The sequence below is a fragment of the Pimephales promelas genome, chromosome 6 (assembly GCF_988280905.1).
Source record: "Pimephales promelas chromosome 6, fPimPro1.hap1.1, whole genome shotgun sequence".
NCBI classification, from domain to species: Eukaryota; Metazoa; Chordata; class Actinopteri; order Cypriniformes; family Leuciscidae; genus Pimephales; species Pimephales promelas.
Genome location: NC_142774.1, coordinates 18,149,654 through 18,166,090, shown reverse-complemented (window position 1 = coordinate 18,166,090; position 16,437 = coordinate 18,149,654). Strand labels below are relative to the sequence as shown.

Here is a 16,437-nt window from a genome sequence, read left to right as displayed (position 1 = left end):
AATAAATGTTTTTCCTTAAAATACAGGGTGCATAAGTCAGGGCACCCCTATGTTAAATTCCCATAGAGTCAGGCAGATTTTTATTTTTAAAAGCCAGTTATTTCATGGATCCAGGATAATATGCATCCTGATAAAGTTCCCTTGGCCTTTGGAATTAAAATATCCCCACATCATCACACACCTTCCACCACACCTAGAGATTGGCATAGGGTACTTTCCATAAGATCATCTTTCAATGCAAATCAAACCAGCTATTAGGCTAACTGAAGTAAAACCATGCCAATCTCTAGGTGTGGTGGAAGGTGTGTGGTGATGTGGGGATATTTTAATTCCAAAGGCCAAGGGAACTTTATCAGGATGCATATTATCCTGGATCCATGAAATAACTGGCTTTTAAAAATAAAAATCTGCCTGACTCTATGGGAATTTAACATAGGGGTGCCCTGACTTATGCACCCTGTATTTTAAGGAACAACATTTGTTTATTTATGATACATTATTCATTCACAAAGAAAACTGGTGTCCTTAAAGGTTGGACTTTTCCTCATTTTTCTAATTAAGGCATTAAGATCAATATCCAAAAGATGATTTTTTATTCCTCTTTTTAGGCAACTTTAGCATGGGTGCCAAAACTTATTCATACCACTGTCTATCAAGTGCTGTGAGAAAAGGCTGTAAATTTCCACCTCCAACATCCTCACATGCAATATAGCCTACTTAGCCAAGACTCCTTCTTTATGTGTACAGATGTGACATAATGACGTAAAGACATGCTCGAATCTCCCACGGAAAACCACCAGTACCACTGGAATTAAAAACATTATTTCAAGCTTACCGCTTTGAATCGAGCTAAGGCAAAGCAGATAGTTTTGAACACTGGCTGGTTATGCATTTTCTCAAATATGTATTTTGTAAAATTTTTAACCACAAAAAAGCTACGGACTGCAGCTTAAAGCTCATCGTACTACAAAATAAAGTATTTCCCACATCCAGGTTCCAGGTTATAATATGCAAAAGTATAAACATTAATGTCTTAATTTTGCAGTAAGTAGTTATACTAACCCAAAATAAAGGCTTAAAGTAAAAAAAAAAAATGCACATTTGAGGGTCTCCTCTCCTGGTGAAAGTTCTCAGAAAGCTTTCAAAATGGCCACCAGACAGTGTGAACACATGGATATCCATATCTCAAAGTGCAATGGTCTGATTTGCTTGAAATTACAGGAGGTATGTAATAACAAACACATTAGTTGATTAAGACATCAAGTAGGATAATACAATTTTTTTTTTTTTCTTTTTATAATCTGAGCTCAAAGGTGGTAGTGTGCTTAATGGGCTTAATAGGTCAAGTCAAGTCAAATATATTTATATAGCGCTTTTCACAATACAGATTGTATCAAAGCTGCTTCACAGTCTCAATCAAGACAACATCACAGTGTTTGTTTATTCATGAAAAAAAGATGATCAATGGTATGATGGGTCATTTAATTTGAATATCCCCAACTGAGCAAGCCAAAGGCAACAGTGGCAAGGAACCGAAAAACTCCATCAAGTGACCCGATGGTGTCCTGAAACTCCATCAGATCATCCAATGGAGAAAAAAAAAAAAAACCTTGGGAGAACCCAGGCTCAGTCGGGGGCCAGTTCTCCTCTGGCGTTTATGAACTAGAGGCCAAATTTACAGTAACTGTAAGATAAAAAATGTATATGAATGCCAGGCTAAATAAATGCGTCTTTAGTCTAGTTTTAAACTGGGAGAGCGAGTCTGAGCAACGAACAATATCAGGAAGGCTATTCCAGAGCTTCGGAGCTAAATGTGAAAATGCTCTCCCTCCTTTGGTGGATCTGGATATCCTAGGAATGACCAGAAGCCTCGAATTTAGTGATCTTAAAGAGCGCGATGGGTTGTAGGGCGATAGAAAATATGGTATGTTTACAATGTATCCAGTGAGTTTCAGGTCTGTTCCAGGCCTTGTATCTTTACAGATGTATGATAGACAGGCTGTTCAGGGGGAGGTGGATAAAACTGAATAGCAAAAGAAGAAGTACTGGCACACATAGGCAAGCAAACCCCAACAGAGTCACTAACTCAGGCCAGATTCTTCCACCCAGATAGCAGCTGTACATAAACCCAGCTGCCCTTTCCCTCTGTTTTTCTCTCTCCTCTTCAGTATGTTCCACGAAGCTACAGCGAAACCTATTTTGAGCCTCTTTTTCCTCCTCAGTCACTATTCCCATCATCACTCTTTGCTTAACAGCATACCAGTGCTGAGCTTGGGCAATTTTGTTACTGAGCTAGCACAGTAAGCACACTACTGCAAAGGTGAAAGGAAAACATTTTTGGCAGTGTTATTGAGGTCTGCCGACAGAATACCTCATTATATGTGGCCAACACAAAAGTGTGATAAAGGTTTGAAGGGTGAAATTGGTTTATGATTATTTAAAAAAAAAATGCTATGAGCTATACATTGTTATAAAATATAGACACATCTCATAACCTCAAACCTAACATGAAATATTAACGTATATCTACAGTTCAATTGAAGCCTCGGCAATAGTATATCAATATACTGGCATCACCAATCAGAGTCTGTGCGATTGCACAGAAAAAGATCTTCTACCTAAATACAAAAGGTAAAAGAGAATTAAGATAATTTATTTTGGATATATAAACGCATGGACCAGATTCATAAAAGGAGATTTGCAGAGTCCACAAACTTAAACTTTATTCTTTAACTTTATATAAGCTAACCCGTATCTTATAGGTAATATGACTAATATTTAGAGAATATAATGTTGAAAACATCATGCTTTTTTACAAAAGCATACAAAATTATGTTTTCAAATTTAACATAAGGCCAGTCAAGAAGTAAATTATTAACTTGAATATTGGTGAAATGCTGTACATTTCGGTCCACAAAAGTGTTGGAAATTATGCAAATGTAGATGCAAATAAAGTGAACCTGATAGTGCACATTGCATTCCCAAATTACGTTAATTATAGTTTTATTGATTTATCAGCTTTTCAGAAACTTACAAACCCAACCAAGAAGCGTTTGCCAAACCCAACAAAAGATGGCTTGCTAGTCTGTCTCCAAACATGACAAAGCTGATGTTCAGCTGGTTTATCTGGTCTGTGGCCAAAACCTTGCCTGATGATCACTGATCAGCAAACCCAGTAAAGACCAGTAAGCCCCCTTTTAAATGGGGATATGAGTTCCAATGGGCAAGATCAAATTTTCCTCATAACTAATTTAAGCGGTCGTCGCCAGAGAGCTTTCACCTCCATGACTGACGACAGTAAGATGATGCCAGATAAATAATGCCGCAGTAGACTTCTGTATAATATATGACAAATACGTCCCCATCCTTCCATTTACAACATCTTATATTTGTCATTCCAGATTCTACAGCTACTTGTTTGCAATGATCTGTGCATCACCCTATATATATATATATATATATATATATATATATATATATATATATATATATATTTATATATATATATATATATATATACACACAGTATATATATATATATATATATATATATATATATATATATATATATATATATATATATATATTTATACACACACACACACACACACACACTCAAGCCATGAAGATTCATGTTTCTTCCTCCATACACCGAATACACATCTGGACAGATTATAATAACACATGCTGCAAAGGTGGATCAGCATTTCATAGCTTGTGTTACCTTTTGTAAGAAAATGTCAATTATTTGTTGTACAAGATAAACAAACTCCCCCAACCTTTCAGTCCGTCCATCAAGCTCTCCCTCATTAACACGTTCTGGCTGCATTTAGCCTCTGGTTGACTTTGGACTGCTGTCAGGTTCTTAAACAACAGCATAGACTGTACTGAATGTGTCTTTCATATACTAAATTAATAAAAAAAAAAGTTCTTAAGTAAACATACTCTGCTATTTAAACAGGCTTTTACTTCTCTGTTTTGTGAAAAAGACTTTAGTCTATACAAAGAATGCAGAGGTGGTGGGCTTCCTCTGTGACTTAACGGACTGCCAGGTTGAAGAGCTGTCAACACCAAGCTTAGATGGAGAGTTTGTTCCACAGCTCTGTACACGTGCAGGGTATTACCTTGCACACTGGTCCCAATCACAAAAGGGATTTGGTTGGGCAATGGACTCAATAAGCGACAGGAAATATTAAACGGTGCTTGGATCTAGCATTGTGTTGGTTTGGAACAATGCTTTTTGTAGCTGCATTTGAGATCAACAATGAATACTAATGTCTATTAATATTCCATTGTAGAGCCAAAAGAAAATTTGTCTCCACCAAGAGTGAAAAGTGTTATTTTTTTCACTGAGAGAGTATAAGATTAATGGAATAAATAAAAGATAGACTGGTAATTAAAGAATTTTAAAGAGATAGTTGACAATTCTGTCATCATTATTCACCATTATGTTGTTCCAAACTTGTATGACTTTCATTATTTTGTTTAACACAGAGATATTTTTTCCAAATATGTTTTTCTTGTTTTTCAAATGTCATGTTTTTATGTCCATACAAATCCACGGTCCATTGTTGTTTTGAATGCAAGAACTTTCATCGTATGGACAAAAAAACTGTTCATTCTTTTAAATATAATCTTTTGTGTTCAGCCGAATAAATCAAGTCATACAGGTTTTGATCGACATCAGGGTGAGTATATAAGATTCGATTTTTACAAATGTTTTGGTTAACAATCAAGAGTGATGTATTAAAAGTTAGTTACTGTGGTTGCAACTTGATCAGAGGATGAGAAACAACATAGGGTTTGTACTTGTAAACATTTGCACTTGGTTACAGCCAGCTGTAATGTGATGTCAACAGCTGAGAAGCCTTCAGCTCAGGCCACATTACCCGGTTGGCTACAATAGACGCTATCCACCTCTTAAGAGCCATCAATTCGAACTGTCAAAGAACTGATCTGCTCTCTCATGGCCCTCAGCCCAGATTTAGTGAGGACTTTATCCACCACCAGCAGCTGAGTCCCTGGGACCAATAACAGAGAGCAAAGGGATTTCGGAAACCCAATGCATCTGATCCATGTTAAACTGCTGCACCATAAAAACCAAACCCTCTCTTATTTCAGGTTCTTGGAACACCTAACTGACAGAAATATATTAAGCTGTAAATAATTGGCTTGTTTATGTTGATAGTCATTTAAACAAACTAAGCCCCGAGCCAACAAGACAAACTATGGTTTAGATCACAGAAAATAAAACACTTTAAGCCAGATTTCCTAAACAGGGCAAATTAGCATGAGAGCACAATTCCAAAAAAGCGCAAATGGAACTGGAAAGTTCTGCATTTGATCTACTGACGACGCACAAATTAATTAAAGAACACAGACGCAGCCGGATCATTTCCATAATGACCAACGCAATCCATCAAGAGCAGTGCAAGTTCGCATCTGGTATAAGACATGCTTTTTTTGGGGTGGTAAATAATGGTGCAAATACCAGTAGATTGAGGAGCGCAAACCTTAGTAAATCGTTTAAATACTCTTGCATATGCAATAAGGTTTAAATGCATATGCAATAAGATAAGCCACAAAAATAACTGTCCACGCCTAAATCCTTCCTGCTGACAGTAGTTTTTTTTAATTGCCAAAAGAGGATAAATCTGGCCCTTTGTGTATAAGAGACATCACCTCAGTTTTCCAGATTCCAAATCCAGACGAGGGGTAGCTAAATATACCCAAGAATCCTACTGTATGTTTACCCAGAGATTCTAAGCAAGAGTGTTACTGGATCCATTTGAGAGACATAAACATAGGGACGCTTCTATGAAAACAGACGTTAAACTGTAAACAATTATTCGTGATCATCAATTAAAGTAGGAAACACCTCACCTGCTAAAGTGTAGTCCATGTCAAAGCCGAAGCATTTAATCTTTTCCATGGCCAGACTTCTGTTCACGAACACTCTGGGGAAGAAGGGGAAACAGTCAGAGGTATGTGTGCTGCTTGCAATATTCTGCAAGGATTAAGAACCAATTAAAATAGTTCAAAAACAAGACCATGATTTTCCAGAATTTCGTAATAATTGAGGTCTATAAAACCTGAGGACCTTATTCAAACATTCTAGAAGTGAAGGATTTATATCAATCTACCAATCTCTGCAGGACTATGACAAACTCCAGTCAGATGCGAAGTCATTTCATAATAAAATAAAAATAAAATATAATGAAATACATATATTTAAATTTAGAGAAAGGGATGCCTTTCGGACACAATATCAAAAACCAATACAGTATGGTATTGATATTCCAGGCAATAAATAAACTTTCATTCCCTGTGACGGGGCAAAGACTATCTGCATTTATTTTGCACACTGTCAACTCTATCCCTTAGTCCATAAGTCATGATATTTAATGCCAAGATATGAACTCTGAATTACTCTCTGTGCATGCACATAATCTGATACCAACAGAGATAAATCACAAAAAAAACAACACTGCCATTGCATCCATCATTTTACAAAAGCATTAAAGTTTATAATGCATCCAGAAGCAATTTCAATGATACAAAATAAGTAGTAACCACACTCCATCGCACACCTGCAGGTGATAGGTGCGTCGGATAATAAGACCAGACTAGCTAGTCGTTTAAGCAGATAAGGAACTCCCGCACACTATCGTTACTTGCAATTTAAAATGAAGTTTATTCACACACAACGTTTCGGTCACACGACCTTCGTCAGGAGTATGATAAGAGTATGAAATAACAAATTAAAAATTGTCACACAGCAGCTGAATATATGTTTAGTAGAAAAAAAAGAGACTTTAAGAGATTCTGCACCCAAAAATAAAAATTCTGTCATCATTTACTCAACCTCAAACAAACCTGCATGAGTTTCTTTCTTCTGCTGAACACAAAGGAAGATATTTTGAAGAACGATTGAAGCTTTGGCACCATGACTTATTTTCTACTATGAAAGTGCCAAACAACTGTTTGGTTCCAATCGTTCTTCATTTTTTTTTTGTTTTTTTTTTTATCAAACCTACCTTGAGGTGGCATAACATTGGACCACATCCCATGATTCACTTTTCCAGGTAGGAAAGGCAGGTGTGCGCTGCATTCTGAGTGGATGTCACTGCTCTATCTGGTCTGTCAAGCCCATTTCCCTGTTCACCATGTTACCCCCACAGTTCAAACAATAGCCCCCTCTCTCTGCTTTCTTGTCATTCAATTTCTGACTTGTTGCAAAAATGATTGTGCCAGTTCTGTAGCATTCTCTGTTGTTGTGCCAGTTGTTGAGTTAGGTGTTATTTGCTTCCCTTCAGAGACATCTAGAACAATCAACAACAGCAGGAAGAACCAGGTAGGCGCAGCGGCTCAGACAACAGAGTGTGCATCACTAGTTAGAGACAGCTGGAAAACAGATTACCCTTGTATCTCAAATGGATCCTCTTTGTTGCCCTATTCTGTAATAGGCTACTTATACTGTACCAGAGACATTATAATGGGGAGGAGGCGGATCACTTGTATAGTAATGAAAGGGAGAAATATGGCATCTGAAAAATGGGAAGTTCCGCCTTTTTGAGTTTGTTTAACTAACGAATGCGCATGTGACAATTAAAGCTTTTAAAGACCCCCTGTGGTGAAAATCAAGTCTGTAATGTTGTTTTATATGTCTTTGTGGTGTTAATATGCTTTCAAGTCATGAGTCACGAGTTCTTATGAGTCAACACCATTGCTGTGTGTTTTCTCCCTAAAACTGCAGTGTTTATGCAGACCTGCAAACTCCTCAAAGGTAAATATAATAAGTTAAGATAAATATACACATATTTATCTTAACTTATTATTCTACTCTATACTATCCACTTTCTGATGATGAAATTTCTCACTTGTGAGACAAATAAAGGCTGATCTAATCTAATCTAATCTAATCTAATCTAATCTAAAAAAGGTAACAGTGGCGCGGCTCGTATGTGCCCCATGCTCGATTTTTTGTAGCCTTTAATATGCAAATGACACATTTCTGAGTGTGACTTAACAAAAATCAGCATACTTATCAAAAATCTTTGTGTGCCAACCCGGAAGTTTGTATCTTACACAGAAGCTGTATCATAAGAAGTTAGGGCAGAGCACTCAGCTAACGATAAAAAGCCTAGCTAACTTTACAGGGATATTCCACCATTTGGGGAATTAAGATCATTTTCCACCTTCCCTCGAGTAAAACAATTGTTTTTTTTGTTTGTTTTTTTACCGTTTAGGAAACCATTCAGCCGATCTCCGGGTCTAGCGGTACCACTTTAGCTTAATAGTATGACAACAATACTAGGGGTGGATCATACATCACTATTCGGTACGATTTCGTTACAATGGAGTGAAAAGCAAAACAGAAGGCATTTTTATAAATGTCTTAAGCCTTGTATTTTTTTAAATAAGCTTTATTAATAAAGGCATATAACCAGTTTATTTATAGTGCACTGATAATAATTTTATATAATTAGTAGGGTTGGGTATCGTTTGAATTTAAACGATTCTGATTCCGATTCCTTGTTTCGATTCCGGTTCCTAACGATTCTCGATTTCGATTCTTTTAAGAGGCAGGGTCAAAAAAGTTTAGCTAACCTTGCTAACCAACGGTCTTTCTGAAGGAAATACTCCTTCTGTCACAAATACTTGTCACAAATTTTGCATTTTGCCGAGATTTCGTTAATTTTTAGAAAAGTGAAGCCACACTTTGGACCGCCGACGTAAGCTACTCATGTTCGACTCGCGCGGTTATGCCAACACTTCCGGTAGACGCTTCTTCGTTGGTGTTGTCCAGCGGTTTCTTCTTCCGCTCGGCGGACTGTGAATATCGAAACTAGGAATTGAAATTTTAACTTTTGAACGATTCCGGGAAAAACGAAAAGTTAGTCCCGGTTCCAATCGATACTCGATTCTCGATACCCAACCCTAATAATTAGTTTATTAATTAAACTAATAAACAGATAAAAAGACCTTGAGATATGTTTGGTAATTGTACCTAAATGCATTTAAAATTCATTTGCTAAATTTCAGATCAAAATATTGGTTTTCCTTCATTTTAATTAACCCTAACTTTATTTTCATCAGAATTATAAATAATTGATTTCCGTATAAAATATACCAACACATTTGATTTTCTTTTTTAATCAAAGTGTAACTTAAAAATAAACAGATTAGTGCTCTGTTTTGAGGACAAGAAATGAAAACCAATGCGATATGATGAATGTCCAAAAGATGGTGCCCACAGACTGTTTTAAAAAGGGGTTGGATAAATAGGTTTTTCTTTTAAAACTGTGTGTGTGTGTGTGTGTGTCAGTTGTAGGTTACAGTTTGACAAGAGTTTACAGTGTTACAAAAGCACAAATGTTTTATTGCCAGTAGGTCTACACAAATATGAGTAAACACTTTGCAGACTGAGTGATGTCCTGTATTTACAAAATGACGGAGTATGTTTTTCTGTCTCCACTGTAGTGTTGCTTTCGTCAACGATAATTATGACTAAATATTTTCGTCAACAAACTTTTATCACGTGACGAAAACGAGACGCGACGTAAATGCTGGTCATGTGACGATGACTATAATGAAATATATAATGCAATATCGATCACGAATAAAAACGAGACTAAATGTGGTTTACAAAAATAAAAACTATGCTAAAATGTCTCTTCATTTTCGTTGACCAAAACGAGAAGAGACTAAATGTTATTTAACGTTATTTCGTCTCGTTTAACCTACTTGCATTATTATTATGCAGCATTTCTGTTTCCTGTGTCACTTCAGGGGCTACATCAGATCGCACTGTGCAAACGCATGCGACTTCAGATCCTCAAGCCCCATTCGAAGCAGCTGCGTGAGTTACAGCTGTTTCACACACACTCCGTGTGTAGAGTGTATGCGGTGCATGTTGCAGTGTGTATGCAAGAGCAGCGCGCGTTATTGCTTTCACATGTGCTGCGTTTGCAGTGCGCAACTGATCTACGGCTGCACCACAATCACAACATTTATTCTCAATTTTTTATTTCAAATCAGTATTTTAGCCTACTTCCATTGTGTCACGTTGTTGAGGCCTCCTGTGTAAATCTCTGCTCTGCTGTTATGACATGCCGCTCCTAGAGCGCGTGTTATGAGCGCTAATCTATTACTGTAACATGGGTGCGGGAAAAATACGCACTGCAAACGGACTATGTGTGAAACAGGCGTTAGCATAAACGACAAGAAACTAAGTTAAGTCTGACACAGGTCACAGAGAAAGGGATTCGTCTTTGGGAGAAAAAGAAGAAATGACATTTGGAAAAACTTGCATTTCATCATTTGTGTAGGCTACTTTTATAATGTTTGGTTGGTAAAATAAATATGTTGTAAATTCAATTCAGAGCGTCTTCCGTGTCTGGAATGGATGTATTCTTGAGTCATAAGGTAACAATAATATAAGAAGATAATAAGAAGATAAGATTGTTTGAAATGGGTTTGGCTAAAAGAAAATATTAGGCGAGGCTAGCTTACAGTATATACTGACTGGGTTAAATAGAATTGCCTACTAAAAAAAGACTAAAATACAATTTTCATTGACTAAAACTAGACTATGTCTTTCATCAACTAAAACTAGACTAAAATGTCATCAGTTTTCGTCGACTAAAACTAGACTAGACTAAAAAGAGGATGAACGTGACTAAAACTAATAAAAACTAAAATGTTAGCTTGACACAAAGACTAGACTAAAACTAAAATTAAAACAGGCCGCCAAAAACAACACTACTCCACTGTTGGATCGCGCCCGCGTGTTTCTTACACACACACATTTCAATCTCACCCGTGCCTCTCTCACGCACACACACACACACACCAGCATTGCAATCTTGACATCGCAGCCTGCTCATTATGCTGTGGTTACATCAAACGTGAATAGAGTGAATTATCCAATAATGTTTCGCTGCTTCGCAATTCTAGCCTGCATGGCATGCAGATGATGACATTTGAACAAGTGATACACCAAAATTTTGGCAACTGCTTGAAAATATTCCAAAACATTCCAGACAAAAGAAATCCGGTTCTGGCCGAATATTTTTAGAATGGTTGCCAAAATGTTGGTGCATCACTGAGAAAATCCCTGAGCCTAGAGGCCTGTGTAGAACTTAATCCGCCCCTGGATGTTTCTTTTTAGGTTATTGTATGCTTATTACCTATATAAATAGCCTGGGAGTGTTACAAAGATGGTCGCTGCATGAACTGAGTTACCTTTAAAAGACGTTAACTGTACTAAGGGTCACAGATTTAGTCATTCTACAATATACATGAACTATAATCTTATTCCTATTTTGTAATATATTCAACAGCTTCACCACTAAGTTTCAGAGAGTTGACAAATTTTTCCCTGCACATCACACACACCAGATAACACCACTGCCTTTGGACCTCAAATAGACTGTACAGACGGTGGAATCCTTGCCTTGACACTCACATTTACTTTTCCTTATCTCAGTCCACTTATCTGGGTAATGGAAAAAGACGGTGAACTTTTGGCTTCAGCATGGAGAAATGTAAAGTCAAAGTTCATGTTAAGTATGAAGAGTAAACTACACTTACAGACGTGACCTTAGGTTGGAATAATGCCACAAGTGGGACGTCGTGTATTAAAGAGGCAGTTTTTTGCGAAGAGCCGAAACGACCCTCCTTTTATACAGTATATTGAGGATTGCATAACTCCACTGCATGGTAGTTCACCACACAAACACATTTGTGAGGTATGCCCATTTGCAGTATGTAGTTTGAACCAAAGATGCAGGGTTTGGTTTGGCCTATAATTAGTTAGCTTTTGAGAGAGCTGCTGTCTAAATACTAGTATCCTTTCTTGAAAGAGTCACTTAAATTCTTAAAGCAGCACACAAAATGCAAAAATCATAGAGTACGGAATGGTCAGTATCCAATTATAACTATTATACACTCTGAGACTCAATGGACTCTTCTAAAATGAGTGGATTGCAAACAAACGCCTCTTTATCTAAATAGAAAGAATTAAAGTGAAATCTGTGTAAATATTCAAAATGCCATTTCCTTCTGAGGTAGCCTAGTGACTTCATTTTAAACACAGTCATAATACTATACAGTCAGTCTGTTCTTCTGTTATACCTATGGTAGGCCTCTCTCCTGTATTTCTTCATTGCCAGGCCATCCATGTTTGCCGGAAGGTCTGCATAGTCCTGAAGTCGATCACTCCATGATGTCGTCATCATTAAATTTGTCAGTTCTGAGTCTGTAAAGAGATTTAAAAGATCTATTAAACTTCAAGAAAAGGAAAAAAAAAAAAACAGAAATAGAAAAACCCCAAGCAATGCATTTTAAGTGATAGTTCGTTCTTATTTATCTTAGGCAGTAAAAGATTCCATTAACGACTGAATGCACTTAGATTTCTTAGATTGGATTAGTTATTATCTGTAGATTCTATATCACAAATTAAACAAGCCAATACACAACTTCTGGGCCCACTCATGTGACAACTTCTAATCTAATTGCATCAGAATCAACAAAGACAAGAATAATAACTGACTGATTTGATTATCTGATAAATTTAAAAAAGAAAGCATTAAACCTTGAAATGCTTTATCAGACCGTTATACACGCTGTAAAAAAATAATAATAATAATAAATAAATAATTAAGCCAGCAAGAGTCATTGTGAATGTGAAATCGATTTTTTTTTTTTTTTACTGCTTAACAGGTATTAGCTTCAGTAGCCTATAGTTTATTTTTGGTATGGAAAACAGTTAAAAAATGTGAGCAAAATGCAAGCAAGCAGAACACAGACAACCTGATGTTCTACCCTCTTGAAAGAAGTTAAATTGTACTTCAGAAAATAAAATTAAGCACCATTGAAAATATTGAAGCAAGATGAATGACTTGCAGCATAGAAGCTTGAGTCAGCAAACTGGGGCCAGTGGCCTTCACAAGGGCTGACTTGCACAAACAAGCTAGAGACCTTAAGGGCAAAGGAAGGAGATTTTCCCACCAGCCGTCTATTTTATGATCCTAATGTTGAGGGAGAAAAGGGGAGTCACTGTCACTGAGAAAGTACGGTTTAAAAAGAACTTCAGGTGGTGCGGACATCATTTTTCTCATATGTAATAGGATAGCTGGCTTTTTAGAAATGCATTTGATCATTCTTTTACTTTTTCAAATATTTAAACATACAACAGAAAAAAGTAGGTTAAAACTCTTTCATTTATTAAGCAAAAACGTACCCAAGCGGGCAGCTAGACTACTAGCTCTACTGTGGTCTATCAGACGGATTTGCAACTAAATTTTTTGGGAAAATCAGAAAAGAAAGAAGGTTTTTATTCTTTTTAGGGGGCTTTTGGTCCTTGAACACCAAAGAAACACACACACAAAAAAAATGAAAACCCCTTTTTTTCTTAAAATTGTTTATATTGGCAGGATGTTCAGCTAGTCATTGGAGGAGAAATTGAAGGTTGATGGGTTTTGGTAACCTTGCATTGGCTAGCTCTGTATTTCCCAATATTTAACTCTTTTTTTCCACAAATAGAACAGATTAGGTATTAGGTAAAAAAAAATATATTAATAATAATAATTTGACCAAGATTTACTTTCGAAATGTTAAGCCAAGTCATTACAAAATCTTACAGCAGCAGTAAAACACTGAAGATGAAAACTTACTCGTATAAGCAACTAACCTGAACCAATTGTTGCTTGCCCTATTTACATGCCTTTTTTCACAATCTTAACCACAAAAAGTTACATTCAGCTGCTAAAAACAAGGACAAAAGCCCCCGAGGACGTTATATGGGCTGGCTAAGGCCAAGCAGCTAAATAGAATTTCCACCAAAATGGCTGAAATAGACCTTGACAATCAACCAGTATTGATGTGTAAAAAGGATGTATTAACGTTGAGCAATCATAATATTCGGTATGGTTTACGCTCTGGTAAAAATATATATATATTTTGACTGGAGTTCGTCAAATCCTGACTGCACACAGCGCACAGCTAACGTTAAACATAATTTTGAGCTTCGCGCAGAACATCCAACATCCCCGATCTTTTTATGAAACGTTAGGCAGAACAGGAGCGAATAAACATTCACACAACGCCTACGAACAGATCGTTGACATTAACAACAACTAATGTTAAGTTCCATCCGATTCGCTCACTCACCTTCCGTCAATGCACAAAAAGCTAAAGTTGCACCCGCAGCGCTGTAAACCGCGAACGCTTCAGGAATAGCCTATCAATAAGACAGAAATCGCTGCCGTAGCGACTCAAAGTGAGACTGTAAGTATTACTGTTAATGTGAATCAAAAGCTCGTCTTTTCAAAACCGTGTTGTTGTAAGCAGTTGCTGAGGGGCAGGACGAGGCGGTGCTTCAGCTGTACAGTGCTACATCCAGAAGAGGAGGAGCGAAACCTGTCAACACATCAGAGACGGTGAAATGCGAAGGCGGGTCAGGCAGACTCTTGAAGATGGTTGGTCTACTCTGGCAGATCATTGTTTACATTGTTAGCCTGAGCTTGTAAAAGGTGTAGGCCTATACAGTAAGGTGTAACTATAGTTTAAAATAGAAATAGTTTAATTAAACTAAATCTAGTAAACATAGCCAATGTAAATTAGGTATTTTCAAAGAAGGCCACAAAAGGTGAGTGGAAAAGCTGTGTGAAAATGTAAAACAGCAACAAAAACATGTAAGATTGAACTGACTAAATAAAAATGGATTACATTTAATAAAAACATAAAAAACAATTATAGTAGAAAATATTTTTCAAATAATATTTTATACGCATATTAATTCAAATGGAAATTCAATAGCTTCATTAATTATTTTTACATGAAAGGATGATCATATTTTATATACCTATCTAAATTGTTGTGAAAGATAACTTAAGAAGTTAGCGTTACGTGGTGATAAGGAAGCACTAGGAGACGAGTGTATGCGCATGACGTCAGCGTCGGCCGGAGTGCCTGAGTGGCAGAAAGACTGAGCGGCTGTATGTTTTCAGCGTGAATGCTGCGAAAAACAAACACAACACATATAAAGTGGAAAAGAGCTTTGCAATTGACTGTACAACTAGATTTGATAAAGGTATATTTTTACAGACTGCTATGGAAATAAGAGCAAATGGATCACTGCAATTCACAGAAAACAACTGGACTCTATTAGTGAAAGGTGGATTTGCATTTATCATTTTGTGTCAATATGCTGAATTTAGGTGTAAAACCATACCCATATATTTTGTATTGTTATATATATTAATAACTCATCAATTACATAATTATCATTGCATATTCTGCATTATTGGATGTTTTTTTTTAATAAACACTGACCAAAAAAAAAAAAACTATACAGTTTTAGGGCTGGGCGATATGATGATTTATAGGCTATATACAGTATAACATTGATATAAGCGATCACCCGGATTTAGACCTACCTTGTACTTATATAAAGCATTCACGGGCAAATTTGCTTGTATTTAGATCTATAGATTTATATTGCTTGTATTTCGAAATCAGGCAAACATAAATGTCAGGAAACACGATTCCTGGCTGCATGTCAATATCCATGGATCACTGGATCTTTAGTAAGTTTTAAGGAACACTATATTGAGTCCAACATTTAGTTTAAATTGATAAAATTGTTTGTTTACTCGCATTTTCGCGGTATCCCCTATTAAATCCAGTCACGCAGCAGATCTTTTGCCACTCAGTCAGGCTGAGGGGGCTGTTCCGGCGGGAAAGTGACGTCAATGCATTCCCTCTATAACTGGAAACAGGAATTTACATTTCAAAAACATAGGAGACACAAAAACCACATTATACATAACGAGAATGGACCAGGAGTGAGGAGAACACAGGGTTTAAATACACAGAGAACAGACTAGGGGAACAAGGCAGAGCTGGGGAACACAGGAACTGACACAAACAAGGTGCAGGAAAACTGGGACACAGGACTGAACCAAAAACACTAAGCAGGGGGAAACACAGGACACACATGTAACAATTATGAACTAACAATAATCGTGGTTACACATTAGTTTAAGGTGTTATTGTCACAGTGTAATTAATTCATTAAAAATTAATTAACAACATATGGTTATGATAGGATTATGGTTTGGTGGAGGTTTAGTTGGATGTAATTATTAGCCCAACTTACTGTTATTACTATGGTAAATTCAGGCATTATATTAAGAATACATATTTTAAATATATAAATAAGTAAAATAAAGTGTTCCCATATTTTTTATTAGCCAAGATCAATAAATTGTATAAAAATTATTGTTCATCATTGATAGAACGAACTAGCCTATTGGAAATTTGGATAACACATAGTAATATGTTAACGACGGTTATTATTATATTAATGCATTATCCAATGCACACTAACAATGAGCAATATATTTTTCATTTTTCGAAACAGCATTTGTC

The 16,437-nt window shown here is 36.5% G+C and overlaps 1 protein-coding gene across 1 annotated transcript in view; it reads right to left on the bottom strand.

The window, feature by feature from the left end:
• Window positions 1-14,401, bottom strand: part of nt5c2b (5'-nucleotidase, cytosolic IIb) — a 44,305-nt gene extending 29,904 nt beyond the window's left edge. The window contains exons 1-3 of the mRNA XM_039657395.2: window positions 14,176-14,401; window positions 12,139-12,262; window positions 5,884-5,957 (exon numbers count right to left, since the gene is read on the bottom strand). Coding sequence (XP_039513329.2) covers window positions 5,884-5,957; window positions 12,139-12,242 — 178 coding nt within the window. The 5' untranslated portion in view covers window positions 12,243-12,262; window positions 14,176-14,401. The remainder of the gene's footprint in view (window positions 1-5,883; window positions 5,958-12,138; window positions 12,263-14,175) is intronic.
• Window positions 14,402-16,437: the final 2,036 nt, after the last annotated feature.